The sequence below is a fragment of the Eleutherodactylus coqui genome, chromosome 10 (assembly GCF_035609145.1).
Source record: "Eleutherodactylus coqui strain aEleCoq1 chromosome 10, aEleCoq1.hap1, whole genome shotgun sequence".
Lineage (NCBI taxonomy): Eukaryota > Metazoa > Chordata > Amphibia > Anura > Eleutherodactylidae > Eleutherodactylus > Eleutherodactylus coqui.
The window spans coordinates 104,675,020-104,689,682 of NC_089846.1; the positions used below are offsets into that span (position 1 = coordinate 104,675,020).

A 14,663-nucleotide genomic window follows, 5' to 3' on the forward strand; every position below is an offset into this window, starting at 1 on the left:
GGGGATATCAGTGGAGGGTGCGGCGGTCAGAACTGGAGAAGTTATTTTTACTCTGTCCGAGAATTGATGTTGGATAGAGTAAAAATATTTTGGCATCCATTACAGACAGCTATGCTTTACTTCCAAGATTTTATGGACACAAGAAACATGGAATAAACACTTGTCAAAGTGAACCTGCTCCAGGCAGGTAGACTATATAGACTTGTATCTTTATATGCGCCTCCAACATTAGAGTTCTGGCAACCAGGCTGAAGAGAATGGGGGACCAGTTTCGGTGCTAGGTGTTTTCTTAAATATTACATCTGTTTCAAAATGCAGCGAGTTAAAGGGGTTGTCTCACGCCAAAACGGTTTTTTTTTTATTCAATAGGCCCCCTGTTCGGCGCGAGACAAACCCAAGGGATGGGTTAAAAAAAAAAAAGTTTATTACTTACCCGAATCCCCGCTCTGCGGCGACTTCTTTCTTCCCTCACCAAGATGGCCGCCGGGATCTTCACCCACGATGCACCGCGGTTCTTCTCCCATGGCGCACCGTGGGCTCTGTGCGGTCCATTGCCGATTCCAGCCTCCTGATTGGCTGGAATCGGCACACGTGACGGGACGGAGCTACGATGACGACGCGGGACCAGCTCTCCGGCACGAGCAGCCCCATTCACAACGGAGAAGACCGGACTGCGCAAGCGCGTCTAAAATCGCCAGAAGATGGCAAAATTAGACGGATCCATGGCGACGGGGACGCTAGCAATGGAGCAGGTAAGTGAATAACTTCTGTTTGGCTCATATTTAATGCACGATGTATATTACAAAGTGCATTAATATGGCCATACAGAAGTGCTGAACCCCACTTGCTGCCGCGAGACAACCCCTTTAAGAGAACTGGCATGAACATTGCGTTCTGACTGCTGGGATTTTTTTCTATATTTGAGTGATGTCTGCAACATATTTTCAAAACTGTCACAATGCTCATAGTGGATGGATGTTTTTTAAAGTGCCATCACCACGTCCTCAGGCAGAAAGTTCAGTAGTCTCACTGCTCTTACAGTAAAGAACCCTCTTCTTTGTTGGTGATGGAACCTTCTTTCCTCTAGACATAGAGGATGCGCTCTTGTTACCTTTGCAGTCCTGGGTATAAACAGATCATGGGAGAGATCCTTGTATTGTCCCCTCATGTATTTATACATAGTTATTTGGTCGCCCGTTAGCCGTCTTGTTTTCAGGGTCAATAATCCCAATTTTCTTTCAAAATGTGTTTATTAATTTTCCATGTTAACAATACAACTTTGCAATAAAATGGGTAATGATATGAACATACAGGGTGTCATTCTTATTTCCTTTAGCGCGGTGTGGGTCACGGGCTAATGCGGGTACTTGCCCCCCCCTTTGTAACAGGAGCTTGATATTTAAGGATTTTTCTTGGGTAGGGGTGTACCCTTCCTAGTCAAATAATTCCAATTTTGATAGCCTCTCTGGGTATTCCAGTTCTCCCGTTCTGTTTATTAATTTAGTTCCCCTTCTTTGAACCCCCTCAAGCTCTGCAACATGTTTCCTGAGCACCGGTGTCCATAACTGTGCGCAATATTCCATGTGAGGCCTGACAAGTGCCTTATATAGTGGAAGAATAATTTTCTCGTCCCTCGCCCCTATACCTCTTTTAATGCACTGCAAGACTTTATTTGCTTTTGCAGCAGCTGACTGGCATTGATTGCTCCAGCTAAGTTCACAGTCCACTAGTACCCCAGGTCCTTTTCCATATCCCTTTTCCCTAGCAGTACCCCATTTAGTGTATATTGGTGATATCCATTTCTCCTGCCCATGTGCATGGCCTTACATTTATCGATGTTGAACTTCATTTGCCATTTTTCAACCCAAGCCTCCAGTTTATCTAGGTCCTCCGTTGTATTAATTATCTTGTATAATTTCATATCATCTGCAAATATCGATATTTTACTGTGCAGTGCCTCTATCAGGTCATTGATAAATATATTGAACAGAATGGGGCCTAGCAACAGTGACCCAATCAGAGTACAAACCATTTATTACCACCCACGTCTTTCTATCTCTGAGCCAGTTCTTTACCCAGATATACACGTTTTCACCCAATCCGAGCTGCCTCATTTTATATATCAGCCTATTATGTGGCACGGTGTCAAATGCTTTAGAAAAATCTAGATATATGAGATCAATAGACTCTCCTAGGTCCAGCCTAGAACTTACTTCGTTGTATACTCCTACATCTTTCCCATACCTGGACTGTGTCTCCAGCCTTTATGTTATGTTCAATGGTATCAGTACAACCATAAACCTTCAAGTAAGGCAAATGTCACGCTCAGTTTATTTTCAGACACTTAGCTGTAATTGCTTCCACAACATGGCCAAATGCTCATCAGTCCCTTGCAGGTCAGGTTGATTCATGGCTGCAGCTTGCCGCCAGTCCTCCGTAGCCAGTCATAGCCATACCTGACATACCTAAGAGCTCACTTACATAGGCGTATGTTGCCTGTTTATAATGCACATAATAGGCGGTGCTAAAAGCTTATTGATTTCTATTGGGCTCCTCATACCTGCATTTTTTTCATGTGCGTGAAATAAAACACAGCATGTAATATTCTGGTGCGTATTACGCACCAATATAGGCTGTGGTGATTTAAAATATGCATGTACATGCTAATTTGCTGCGTACTGCATATTTTACGAAAGTGAAAAACATGAGTGTAATACATGGGACACATACGCCCGTGTCAGTAAGCCCTTACTGTACACTCTACTGCTAAAACCTTTGTAAGAAAAAATCCCACCCCTAGAAAAAGTTGTCATTTTGCTGACATGCAGTTACATCTCAGGCAGATAGGTAAATTATTAGAGTTGTGGTGATTAGATGAACTATCTTGTGACCTGAGACCCTAGAAGAGGTTCCACTCTTGGTCTATAAAAAGCCACTCGGAGGTTCCTTCTGTGTAGTGACCTCTTTCTCTGCTTGTGTAGAGCTTGTTGACCACTAGACACCTTTACAACGCAGAGAAGAGATTTCACCACATCACCAGAGTCTGAGAGGGGGCACATTATTGATAAATTGTCCCCCACCTGAGCCATTCAGACCAGACGGTTATGCCCCCATGGCCATCTGTATCACATCTTGCGTCCAAGCTAGAGGCAGAATAACATGGTACTAGAGCCTCCATTCTCACCCGTATCACATCTTGCATCCAAGCTAGAGGCAGTACAACAAGCTACTAGAGCCTCTATGCCCATCCGTATCACATCTTGTATCCAAGCTAAAGTTGGTACAATACAGTACTAGAGCCTCCATGCCTGGCCATATCAAATCTTGTGTCCAAGCTAGAGGCGGTTCAACAGAGTACCAGAGCCTCCGTTCTCGCCTGTATCACATCTTGTATCCAAGCTAGAGGCGGTACAACAGGGTACTACAGCCTCTCTTTAAGGGGTCAGTGTCTGGAAGAGAGACTTTCTTGCTGATTTGTCCCGGATCGACTACTTTGAGCACTCTGGCCACTGCCAATTGTACCGGCAGAACCTCAATCGATTACTCTAGCAGGGTTGCAAGCGCAGAGTCGTTAGAATACAGGTTGATTTGTATCCATCTTTCCTAGGCTTCTGCATGCATGCAGAATGAAAGCTCAAATCACTCCCTGGTCGCTCTAACGTCTCCAGCACTCTACAATACACATACTCACTGCCACCACCAGGTTTTATCACAGGGAAGCTGGAACTCTGACTAGGAATTATGAACACAATCTTTGGGTTATAGTTCGTTTTAAAACAGACAAGGCTTGACTAATAAATTTCAGATTTATTCTAAAAAAGGCTAGCAGTGCTAAATATTTATAGGTGTATAGAAATATACAGAAAAGATGTTACAATGGAGGTAAGGTTTACAGGCATACACAACAGACAGTATTTAAAATAAGACAAGGAGAAAATAAATAAAGATACCAGATTTGGGATATTCAGCCCAAGGTTCGGTTCGCGCAGAGTCACTGAAGCAAATGGGAAAGCCTTATGTCATAGCGTATCTCTGAAGTCTGACCCTAGGGGTTCGTTGAGCCCCGAGTTATAAAGGATTTCCCAGAACACACCTCACCCTGCCCTCTCTGAGGTCATTTACAGAGGGGTGGTTTGATGCATATGACCTCTGGAAAAGCACAATTCTCTATTTTGGCCATATCTCCATATCTCTGCAGAAGATTCTCTGATCAGGAATATATGCCTGGCATATTTCTGATCATGATTTTATCTATTCAGTGATATCAAGCATGACACATAAATTATAACCAGGAACATGGATACGTCGTTTGGAGGTGATATGGGGCTCATAACGCAACATATGTAGATGCTTTTCATTCAGCTGGCCTGCCCGATTCCAAAAATATAATTTGTATCAGACTAGGACCTTCACACGACTAATAATCCTTATTAAGAGATTTTCCCTTAATAAAAATCTTGGAGCCAGGGAGTCTGTGGGAACCATCTGAGGTGTAACACCCCCCCTGGCACAGGGGTAATTAACATTTCCCTGTCACTGCCTTAACTTTGTTGCCATTCGAACAAAGAACTTTCTTAGGCCACAATGTCATCAAAGGCTTGGCAGTTGTGAGGGAAAACGGCGAGACAAGGGTTGAGGATGTCAGCTCAACTTTTCCAGTATCCAGAACGGCAGCCGATGGGCAGCTGGTTGATACTGTTTCAATCCTTATACCACAGTCAGTTTTCCACAATATATGATTCATCTGCTCTGATATTGTAATCACTCATTTACATCAACATTACAACCATACAGAGAAAGTTTCATTCAATTCCGACAACTCATTTTAGGAAAGTGATAGTTTTTGAACTAAGTATATGTTACAACTGTCCTCAACAGAGTCCATGTAACACCACACCCTCAAGTGTCTGCACCCGAGACCAGAAAACAGCAGCATCACCAGCAGTGACCTGTAAAAGGGACGCAAAACCTGAAAGGAAAAGTGGTTACGGCACACAATGATAAACACTGAATAATGTAACTTTGTATAACCAATCCCAGTTAACCTTTTTGGAACATTCACACTCTAGTACACAGTAATAACATTCAGTTTGGACATATACTCGGTAAGGTGGTGAAGTTCATAGTTGCAGGCGGGTCATCTCAATCACCCCCTTACAAGTTACCACTGATGTATCCAAGTTTAGCACAAGTCCACTGAGGATAACATTCACAGCCGAGCTGTTGCAATGTGCCAAGTGAGGTATGTTCTTGGACTAAATCCAAGAAAATGAATACATCCTAGCGGCATTGGCCGTCAGTCTTATGTAGTTCTCATTCTATTCAGGACTCAGGACACCTTGTTCTCTGTTGGGTGTAGCTCAGGTATACTGCTGAAGAAAAACTTATTTGGGGACTTTCACACATAATGGAATATTGCACAATACGCAGCATAATATTCTCCTGCTGAAACCTGCATATCCTGCAGCTTGATAAAGGCCCACCATGGGTCGAAACGTAGCCTACCATTTTAAGAAGACTATGGAGAAATAAAGGTTGTGAATTTTATATCTACTCCTGTCTATGCTGCCACTTCCATTGACTTCTGTTGAAACCTGCATATCTAACATAGGGATTTTGAGACAGATTGGTGGCGGAATTTAGCCATTTGCAATTCTTCATTACACATGCAGATTTTTCCACGCAGCAGATTATTCTGCTATGCTTGAAATCACCATTATAATTGCAAAGGAACAATGCACAAAGTAATGTTTCTCCTGGTGGAAAGCATTCCAGGAGAGAGGAACACATGCAAATAGTGATGCAAATATAGGCCATGCAAATGAGTGATGGAATAATCTTCCACAGCACCACCTATTGGTATGGTAGCTATTAGAAATGAGTGAGCATACTCGCTAAGGACAACTACTCGAGCGAGCATTGTCCTTAGCGAGTACCTGCCCGCCCGGAAGAAAAGATTCGGCTGCCGGCGCGGGTGAGAGGTGAGTTGTGGGAGTGAGCAGGGGGGGCGAGAGGTAGAGAGATCTCCCCCTCGTTCCCCCTGCTCTCCCCCGCCGCTCCCCGCCCCCTGCCGGCACCCGAATCTTTTCTTCCGGGCAGGCAGGTACTCGCTACGGACAATACTCACTCGAGTAATTGTCCTTAGCGAGTATGCTTGCTCATCTCTAGTAGCTATCCTATGACTACATTTCCTACATTTTTACAAGCATTGCAATATGATTAGGGATGTAAGTCAAACCAGAAAACCCATGTATTACAGCAGTTTGGGGATTCTTGCCCTTCTTCACTGTACAGTAGGGTTCTGGTCGGATGGTTGAGAGACTATCAACGTGAGGCCAGGGGGTAATATTTCTCCATGCGGAAAGCACCAAGAGGGAGAAGGGAGTCTTATATAAGTCATGCAATGCTAATGTACAAGCAGCTGCCTGTAGATGAGTATTCTGGTTTGACTTACATCCCTATTCATGTTGCAAAGCCTGTTAAAATGAATCTGTCAGCTCGAACACGCTGTCCAAACTAGAACAGAAGGAGCTGAGCAGACTGATATATAGTTTTATGGGGAAAGATTCAGGAGAACTCGTATTTTATTCATTTACATCACTGCACGTTCTGAGCTGAACAGTCCAATGGGCGGAGCTATCAATGATTGACAGCTCTCTGTGTATAACTGTACATACAAAGGTAGTTGAGAATCTCTGATAGGACTGCTTAACAGTCCAATGAGTGGTCCTATCAGTGATTGACAGCTATTTCTGAGTGTTTGTACATATAGGAGTAGCTGTATCACTGACAGTACCGCCCAATGGACTCTTCACTCAAAATGTGCAGAGATATATATGAATATGATACAAGTTATACTGACTCTTTCCCCATAAAACTATATATCAATCTGCTCAGCTCCTCCTCTATAACAGGCTGTCTGAAGTTTCAACACCATTTTCAAACTGACAGATTCCATTTGAAAGGTTGGATATGGACCTATTTTGCAGCTACCTTCCAATAGGTGGCACTGTGGAGGAATAGTTCCATCAGTAATTTGCATAGCTTTTTCCCAGGATGCATTGCATGGCCTACTTAAGACTCCCTACAGCCTCGTGGTGCTTTCCAAAAAGAGAAATATTTTGCTGTATTTTTTAAGCACATGCCATTTCGAGAACAGGGGGAGTATCTTAGACTCCCGATGCATAATGAATGAAAAGGAGGGCACTATGTAAATTTAGTAATAATTCCCTTTAATAGTGTCACATTTTTATCTCCGACTGGAGAGTTGCTTTAAACTGCAGTCATACCTGAATTTGAAATACTGTATAAGGACATGAGTCCTTTTTGTGGTAGTTTTGTCATAGTTTTTACAAAAAGGGTGGGATTATGTGATTACAAAACTACCACAAAACCAACCCCTGTATATATTGTATACTCTTAGGTTTTCAGTGGTGTTAGGCTAGAGACCGGATTTAAATCTCTATATTAAAACATATAGGGAGAAAGGCGTGCAATATTTTTTCTTTGCCCCCCTCACCTGATTGCCCGCCACACTCTGGACCTTGCCTATTTATACTGCAGTCCCTTCCATGCAAAGCAGCCTCCTTTCTGAAGCTCATTAGGCATCATCTTGATGTTGCTTTCACTATTCTGTGCTATCAATCCCATGATGCATCAGCACAGCATTACATGAGCAGCTAGAGACTGTGCAATCTCCGTTGCAGGAAAATCACTGCCATTACATTCTGTATTCACCCAAATAAACTACAGAACAGAAGTATACAGTTAGAAAGATGAGCTGTGATCTCCTCTATTATAACTACATGACAGAAGCTGTGTGAGCACCATCAGTAGCTGTACCCCGCTCTAAGCAGTTTTTGCATGTTATAGCATTGCACAGGCTGAGAAACTGACTACAGACTGAACACATAAACCCTCTACCTGAGGACGTGGTGATGGTGAACTCAATAAAAGAGTACAAGGGGGGCTTTCTTGAGCGATACAATATTATATGACCTGAAGATTATTCCGATTGCTGGATTTGGAGTTGGAAGGAATTTTTTCCCTTACATGAGGAAAATTGGATTCTACTTTATTGCATTTTTTTGCCTTCCTCTGGATCAACATTGGAGGGGAAATAGGCAGAACTGGATGGACATATGTCTTTCTTTGCCATAACATACTATGTTATTGTGTCAGGTTACAATGTTGATCATGTCAACTGCTAATTGCTTCCATAGCACATACGCATTTTAGATCTACCCAATGAGGTGTTCAGGTGGTTCTGCTACACCTTTATTCATATAGGTGAACCTGTCTTACTCAAAACATAAACTGGCTTACATACGAAGGGTCACTGTCAATCTCAACCTGATGTATGGCATAAAAATAGTGGAGTCCAAAGTGTTGGTAGTCCTGCCACTTTAAGTACATACCGATGAATGTAGATAGGTCACATGTTGGTCTAAAGGAGGTGCAGAATTGATTTCCATACTAGAAAAAAATGGAGAAGTATGATAAATTGTGAAGTCATTGAAAGTTGTTACATCTTTTACGCTAATTGCAAAAATTAAAATCCTGATCAGGACCTTGTGTACACTCGTGCGCTCCACCTACATACGTGTATATACTACATGACTATAAATAATGCAGTAATAACGTTATTACCTGGCTTATTTTACAGTGGAAAAACCTTTGTCAGGGCTCATTCCGACGATTGTATATGGTTAGGGTTTTCACGCCCGACCGATACACTCTGTGCCTCTCTGCAAGGGGAGGAGGCGAGACGGGAGCTAGTGCATTGAGCTACCTCCCCCTATCCGCCCCTCGTCACTGTTTACAATGGCAGGACAGGGGCGGAGCTAAGTCCTGCCCCATCCTGCCCCCTCCCATTGCAAACAGGGTGGAGAGGGGGCGGATGCTCAGTGCACTAGCTCCCGTCCCGTCCGCCTCCTCCTCCACTTGCAGAGAAGGGCAGCGTATATTGGTCGGGCCTGAAAACCTGACCGATATATGATCGTCTAAATAAGCCCTGATCCTGTTATAGTTTCCATTAGACCAGATGGCTAGAAGAGGCAGCCTCTGATTAAGGATGCATTCACACGGTTGAGCGCGACATGGTTCCGAGAAACTCGGGCCGATATCGCGCTTGTAAAATTGCGATTTTGGATGCGAGCATGATGCATTTTTGCTTAAAAATACATCGCCTCACATCTATGTACTTGCGATTTTCAATTGTAAAAAAACGCATTGCACTCACAGGCTAATCATAGGGCGAGTGCGATTAAAAAAAAAAAAAGAGCCTATAGGAAATAATAGGAGATTCCTTACGCAGAATTGCCCAAAAATAGGAAATGCCGTGGTTTTTCAATCTTGCAGCATCACTGTGAGCGAAAAATTGCTCCTATGAACAAGCACATTGAAATCAATGTGTTATGAACATGAGTGAGTTCCGTCCATTAAGCTGGATTCACACGGGCGTATGTGCTTTTACACGCGTATTTGCGCACTGGGCATTGCATTTTCGTATGCGCCTCTGTGTTTTTTACTGTACTTCTTGTGCACAAATAAACCATAGTCCCAGCTATTGAAATGGCCAATTAATGTATTTAGTTCCATATGTTCTATTTCCCTGCACAAGTACATAGGCAAATAGAACACGCTGTGTTTTTTTTTTGCATGACGAAATTGCGCATACAAAATACGTCCTTGTGAATGAACCCAATGAAAGAAATGAGTTCTAGTCATTGCGCATTGCCCACGCACAAATACGGTTGTATGAATGCGACCTAATGCACCTTAAGGCCTCATTCACACAAGCATTTTTACGTGGCTATTTAGTCACTATTTAGTAGAGGGAGTTTAACAGTGTACAACACAGACAAAAACTTGCAGGTGCCTCTATTAACCCTTTGCAATCCAATTTTGGATTCAGGGTTTCCTAGGGGTTTTTCTCTTTCTGACATTATACAATGGCGCCATCTGCTGGCTAGAGCCAGTACTGTGATATTTGACATGCTGGAGAGGCCCCTGACCACAGAGCGGCCAGTAATATACGGTAAGAATACCCTGCCGGACGTCTTCCAACATCGGAAGCTGTACAGAATTCAATCAGAATGTCTTTAGATGTCAGACAGTGGATTGGAAAGGGTTAAGGCATTAGAAGTCATTCTGATGATTTATGCCAACCGAGGGATTTCTGGGCTTTGTTGTATTTCTTCGCCGATACGTCGCACCCAACCGTGTGAAAGGACAAGAAAATGCAAATTAAGATTGGGACTTGATTGCGGATTTTCTTCATTCACGTGATTTTACGGTGCTGTAAAAACGCATATGCTCATGTGAAGGAGGCCTAAAGCTGCTGTGACATGCCAGCCTTCGTGGTGCTTTACAGTAAAAACATATGTGGCTCTCAGCAGCGGTTTAATGTGCAATTAACATGCACATCAAAAATGCCATATAAACACCATGAGAGTACGCAGCCAATGTAATGGGTAAGGGCGGCGTTAATTATATGGCCATAGAGAACAATGGGCTCTCCTGCACATCATACACGGCAAAATAGAACATGCTGCATTCACTTTTGCGCTCATGCATTCCACAATTCCTACACGCAAATGTGAGTGGAACTGCGTAAGGAATGTATTTGATAGCCTGCGAATTACCGTGTACCACACGCCGTAGTATGTGGTAATCTTACACTTGTGTGAGGCCGGCCTCAGGACTGCAGTGGTAATGGTAATTAGGTACAATGTGTTACAATATCAATATGTGTTATTTGTGACTTTCTGTAGGACTGCAGGTAAGCTTAGAGGTATACAGCACACTTGGGATTATGACACGTATTTCAAACACAAGATGGCCAACATAAGAGTGCTTCAACCCACAGTCCCTGCAACCTCTCACAAACCTTCCCAGTGCTCCTCCTCCATGCTGAAGGTAAGCTCTCCACTCTACTCTCCAAATTGCACGTCACTACCTTTAGACTTCATCCAATCCCATCTCACCTCATCCCATATTTTACCACCACATTCACTCCAGCTCTAACCCATCTTTTTAAGCTATCACTCACCACTGGCATCTTACCTTCCTCTTCAAAACATACAACCATCACATGGATGCTAAAGAAGCCATCCGTTGTCCTACCCTTGTTATCCAGCTACCACCCCATTCTGCTATGCCCGTTTGCCTCAAAATTCCTGAAACAGTAAGTCCACTTTGAACTGTCCTCCCATCTTTCATTACATTCGACTGGTCACAACCTGGCCTCCAACCAATACCTTACTGACCTAAAATTTAGTGTTTTCCATTCATACAACACCTCCTTACCTCACCCTCTCTTTTTTGGAATTCCTCAAGACTTTGTCCTTGGACCCCTACTCTTCTCCATCTATACTTTTGGCCTGGAACAGCTCATAGAGTCCCTTGGGTCGGGAGTACTACCTTTACACTGATGACAGTCAGCTCTACCTCTTTGGCCCACATGTTACCTCTCTGCTATCCAGAATCCCAGTGTTTGTCCGCAACATCTTCCTTCTTCTCTCCCCAATTTCCAAATCTTAACATGGAGAAAGCTGAATTCATCATCTTTACCCTCTCTCACCCCCCTATCAATCACAGTTAATAGCTCCCAGTCCAACACGCTTAGGGGTAACCTTTTATCCCGCCCTAATCTTCAAACCATATATGCCTGGCCAAGCCACCTTCTGCTACCTTCAACTCAAAACCATCTCTTGGATATGATCTTTCCTCAACCTTGAGTCCATAAGAATGCTAGTGCATGCCCTCGTCATCTCCCACCTAAACTACTGCAACTTGGTCCTCTGTGACCTCTCATCTAAAGCTCTTGTGCATCTTCAATCAACCCTCATTACTCTTCTACCTTTACCCTCTGCTATTCTCTTCACTGGCTACCCATTGGCCAGTGAATTCAATTAAAATTATTAACAACTTAGAAGGCAACCTACTCTCCTAATACCTCCCCACACGTAATCTCCGATCCTCACAACTCCTTTCCCCTTTGCTTTTGTCTCATACAACCACCTTCATGATTTCTCCTGTGAGCTGCCTATGCTCTGAAACTCACTATCCTGATTATCAGGCTCTTCCTCACCACTGAGATCTTCAAGAGGAACCTGAAAACCCATCTCTTCTGAAAAGCCTACAGCCTTCAATAATCTCTACCGCCACTACACTACCATAAGAGCACCTTCTACTCCCACATATTATCTCCTTCCCCCTTGCCTTGTAGATTGTAAGTCCTCGCGTGCAGGGTCATCTCTCCATCTGTACCAGTCTGTCAGTCACTTAGTTCATACCAGTATTTGTGGTCCTTGTTTTTATCTTATGGAATGTAAATCCACTGGATAGGTGAAAACTAATAGATTGGGGGGGATCTGACCGCTGGGACTCCCCACCAATCCCAAAAATGGGGTCCAGTTGGCCTCCAAAGGAATGGAGTGGAGGTTGCGCGGGCACACCATCACTCCGTTTTAATGAAAGCGCTGGCAATTGCCCAGCAATGGAACTTAGAACTCAGCACTATACTCCGTTCCCTTGGAAACCAACTGGACCACATTCTTGTGATTGGTAAGGGCCCCAGCGGTCAGACCCCCCACCGATCTATCAGTTTTCACCTGCCTAATGGATGGCTGATAACTTGGAAAAAACGTTAAGTCTTCGGAATACACCTTTGAACTCCATTTTCATATGTACACGGCCATATATATATGTACAGTGTATAAGCAACCTTTCACAGAACAGACCGTACAATGCACCACAAGCACCATCAAATTCTGCAGTTAGACCTACAGATTTTGGTGTGCAATTCTGCAGCTGCGGATTTGGCTGCGTCCTGCGGCGTAATTCCGTCCCGTGTGAAAGGTCCCTAATCCGGCAAGATATTGCAATTGTAAGTACCATAAATAGTGAATGTTTCGATGGTGGGAAAGTTAATGCGCAAGTATTCCCAGGTGCAATAAAGATGCCATGCAGTTGCAGAATTCTTATTAATTATATTTTTGCTACTTGCAAACACAATTAACCAGTTCCTGACTGCCCATAGACTATAAAAAAAGAAGTCTAGGTGGCCCATGCCTGGGAACGAAGGGATATAAAACTTCTGGTCGGAAAGTGGTTAATGATCTCTTTTTTTTAACAGTTCCACTTATAGAGAACGTCTAAGTACAATACATGAGCATTGCTAGATAATAATTACTTATTGAATAATCAGCGCATTATTATTTTACCTTCTGCTGTCTTTTCGACAGAATCTTCAACAGTAGATTTGGAGATTTCCGATGTTAGTGCTATCTCATATTTTTGGGTAACGGCAGTCCTTGAATGCACTGTCTATGGACAGGCAGAGACGTTCCAACTCTTCTGCATGAAGATAGACTGAGAGATGTTTTCTTACCTACAAGCCCAGATTGTAGAGAACAGGCAATGTGTGCCTGTCAGTCAAAACTATCCCATGCTGGCAGTCCTCTCAAAAATCACTCTATTTTTATCTTTGCATACAGTCATGGCAAGAAAAAAAGAAATCTGTTTGCAGTGTCAGTTCTCAGATAGTCGTAACTTGTATGAACTGGGTATAGGCAGATATTGCCATGTAAATGCTACATTTGGATAGAAATTTCGACTTGCATCATATCAGCTGTTATGGCGCCTTAGGCAAGTGGCAGTTGGGTGTATTCTTAGGCCGCAAGCCGTCTTTGTAATTCCATATGGCCTCATTATAGCCTATGAGGATATACACAAGGACATTTTTTCATACAAATCCATGGTCTGCGTAAAAAAACTCATAGCATGTCCTGTTTCTGCTCGTTTCACTAATGAGAAATAGGACATGCAAGGCCTCTGAATATGCATCATCGTGTATATCGAACAGCACATGGATGGGTATTCGTGTGCTGTCCAATGCAAGCTGTGCCCCGGTTTTTCAGGCTCAACTCGCAGTTGTGGGCCATGTGTGACCATACATGGTAGATGGTTGGATAATCCTGCCAAAATTGTTGGGTTCGGCCAACATTAATCTAATGTTCATGATCAACTTTACAGAATGTATACTAAAGGGCGTTTTTAATTACTAGTAGGTATCGTTTCTAAAAGTAAAAGGTTTCAAAGTAATACAGAACTACAAGACAAAGGAATATGGAAGACATAGTCACAAATAGAGATACTGTGTTTCCCCAAAAATAAGGCCTACCCCTAAAATAAGCCCTGCTCAGATTTTTAACTATTTTCAGGGAAGGTTTGAAATATAAGCCCTATCCCAAAAATAAACCCTAGCTAGGCAACACTTAAAAAAAACAAGAAACATTACCTAGATATCGCGGTCCGGCTCCCTCCCGCTGTTTTCCTAGGTTCCGTACCTCTGCTGCGCGTCCTGCACTCCTTGGCCGCCGACAGAACATTACTTGCTGGTCGTGGGATTCATAAATCCTGTTTCAAGGAAGCCATGGCTCTGATTGGTTCAGCAAGTGCTGCACTCAGCCAATCACAGCTGTCGTATTGGTTCAGAGAGCGCTGCATTGATTGGCTGAGAGCAACGCTTGCTGAACCAATCAGAGCCATCAGTTCCTGGAGGCAGGATTTATGAATCCCACGACTAGCAAATGATGTTCTGTCGGCGGCCGAGGAGTGCAGGACGTGCGGCGGAGTTACGGAACCTCGGAGACCAG

At 43.4% G+C, this 14,663-nt stretch overlaps 1 protein-coding gene across 1 annotated transcript in view; it reads right to left on the minus strand.

Moving 5' to 3' along the window:
* ATP1B4 (ATPase Na+/K+ transporting family member beta 4) overlaps window positions 1-13,410 on the minus strand; it is a 47,261-nt gene extending 33,851 nt beyond the window's left edge. Inside the window, exons 1-2 of the mRNA XM_066581684.1 lie at window positions 13,230-13,410; window positions 8,418-8,475 (exon numbers count right to left, since the gene is read on the minus strand). Of these exons, the coding sequence (XP_066437781.1) occupies window positions 8,418-8,474 (57 nt within the window). The 5' untranslated portion in view covers window position 8,475; window positions 13,230-13,410. The remainder of the gene's footprint in view (window positions 1-8,417; window positions 8,476-13,229) is intronic.
* Window positions 13,411-14,663: the final 1,253 nt, after the last annotated feature.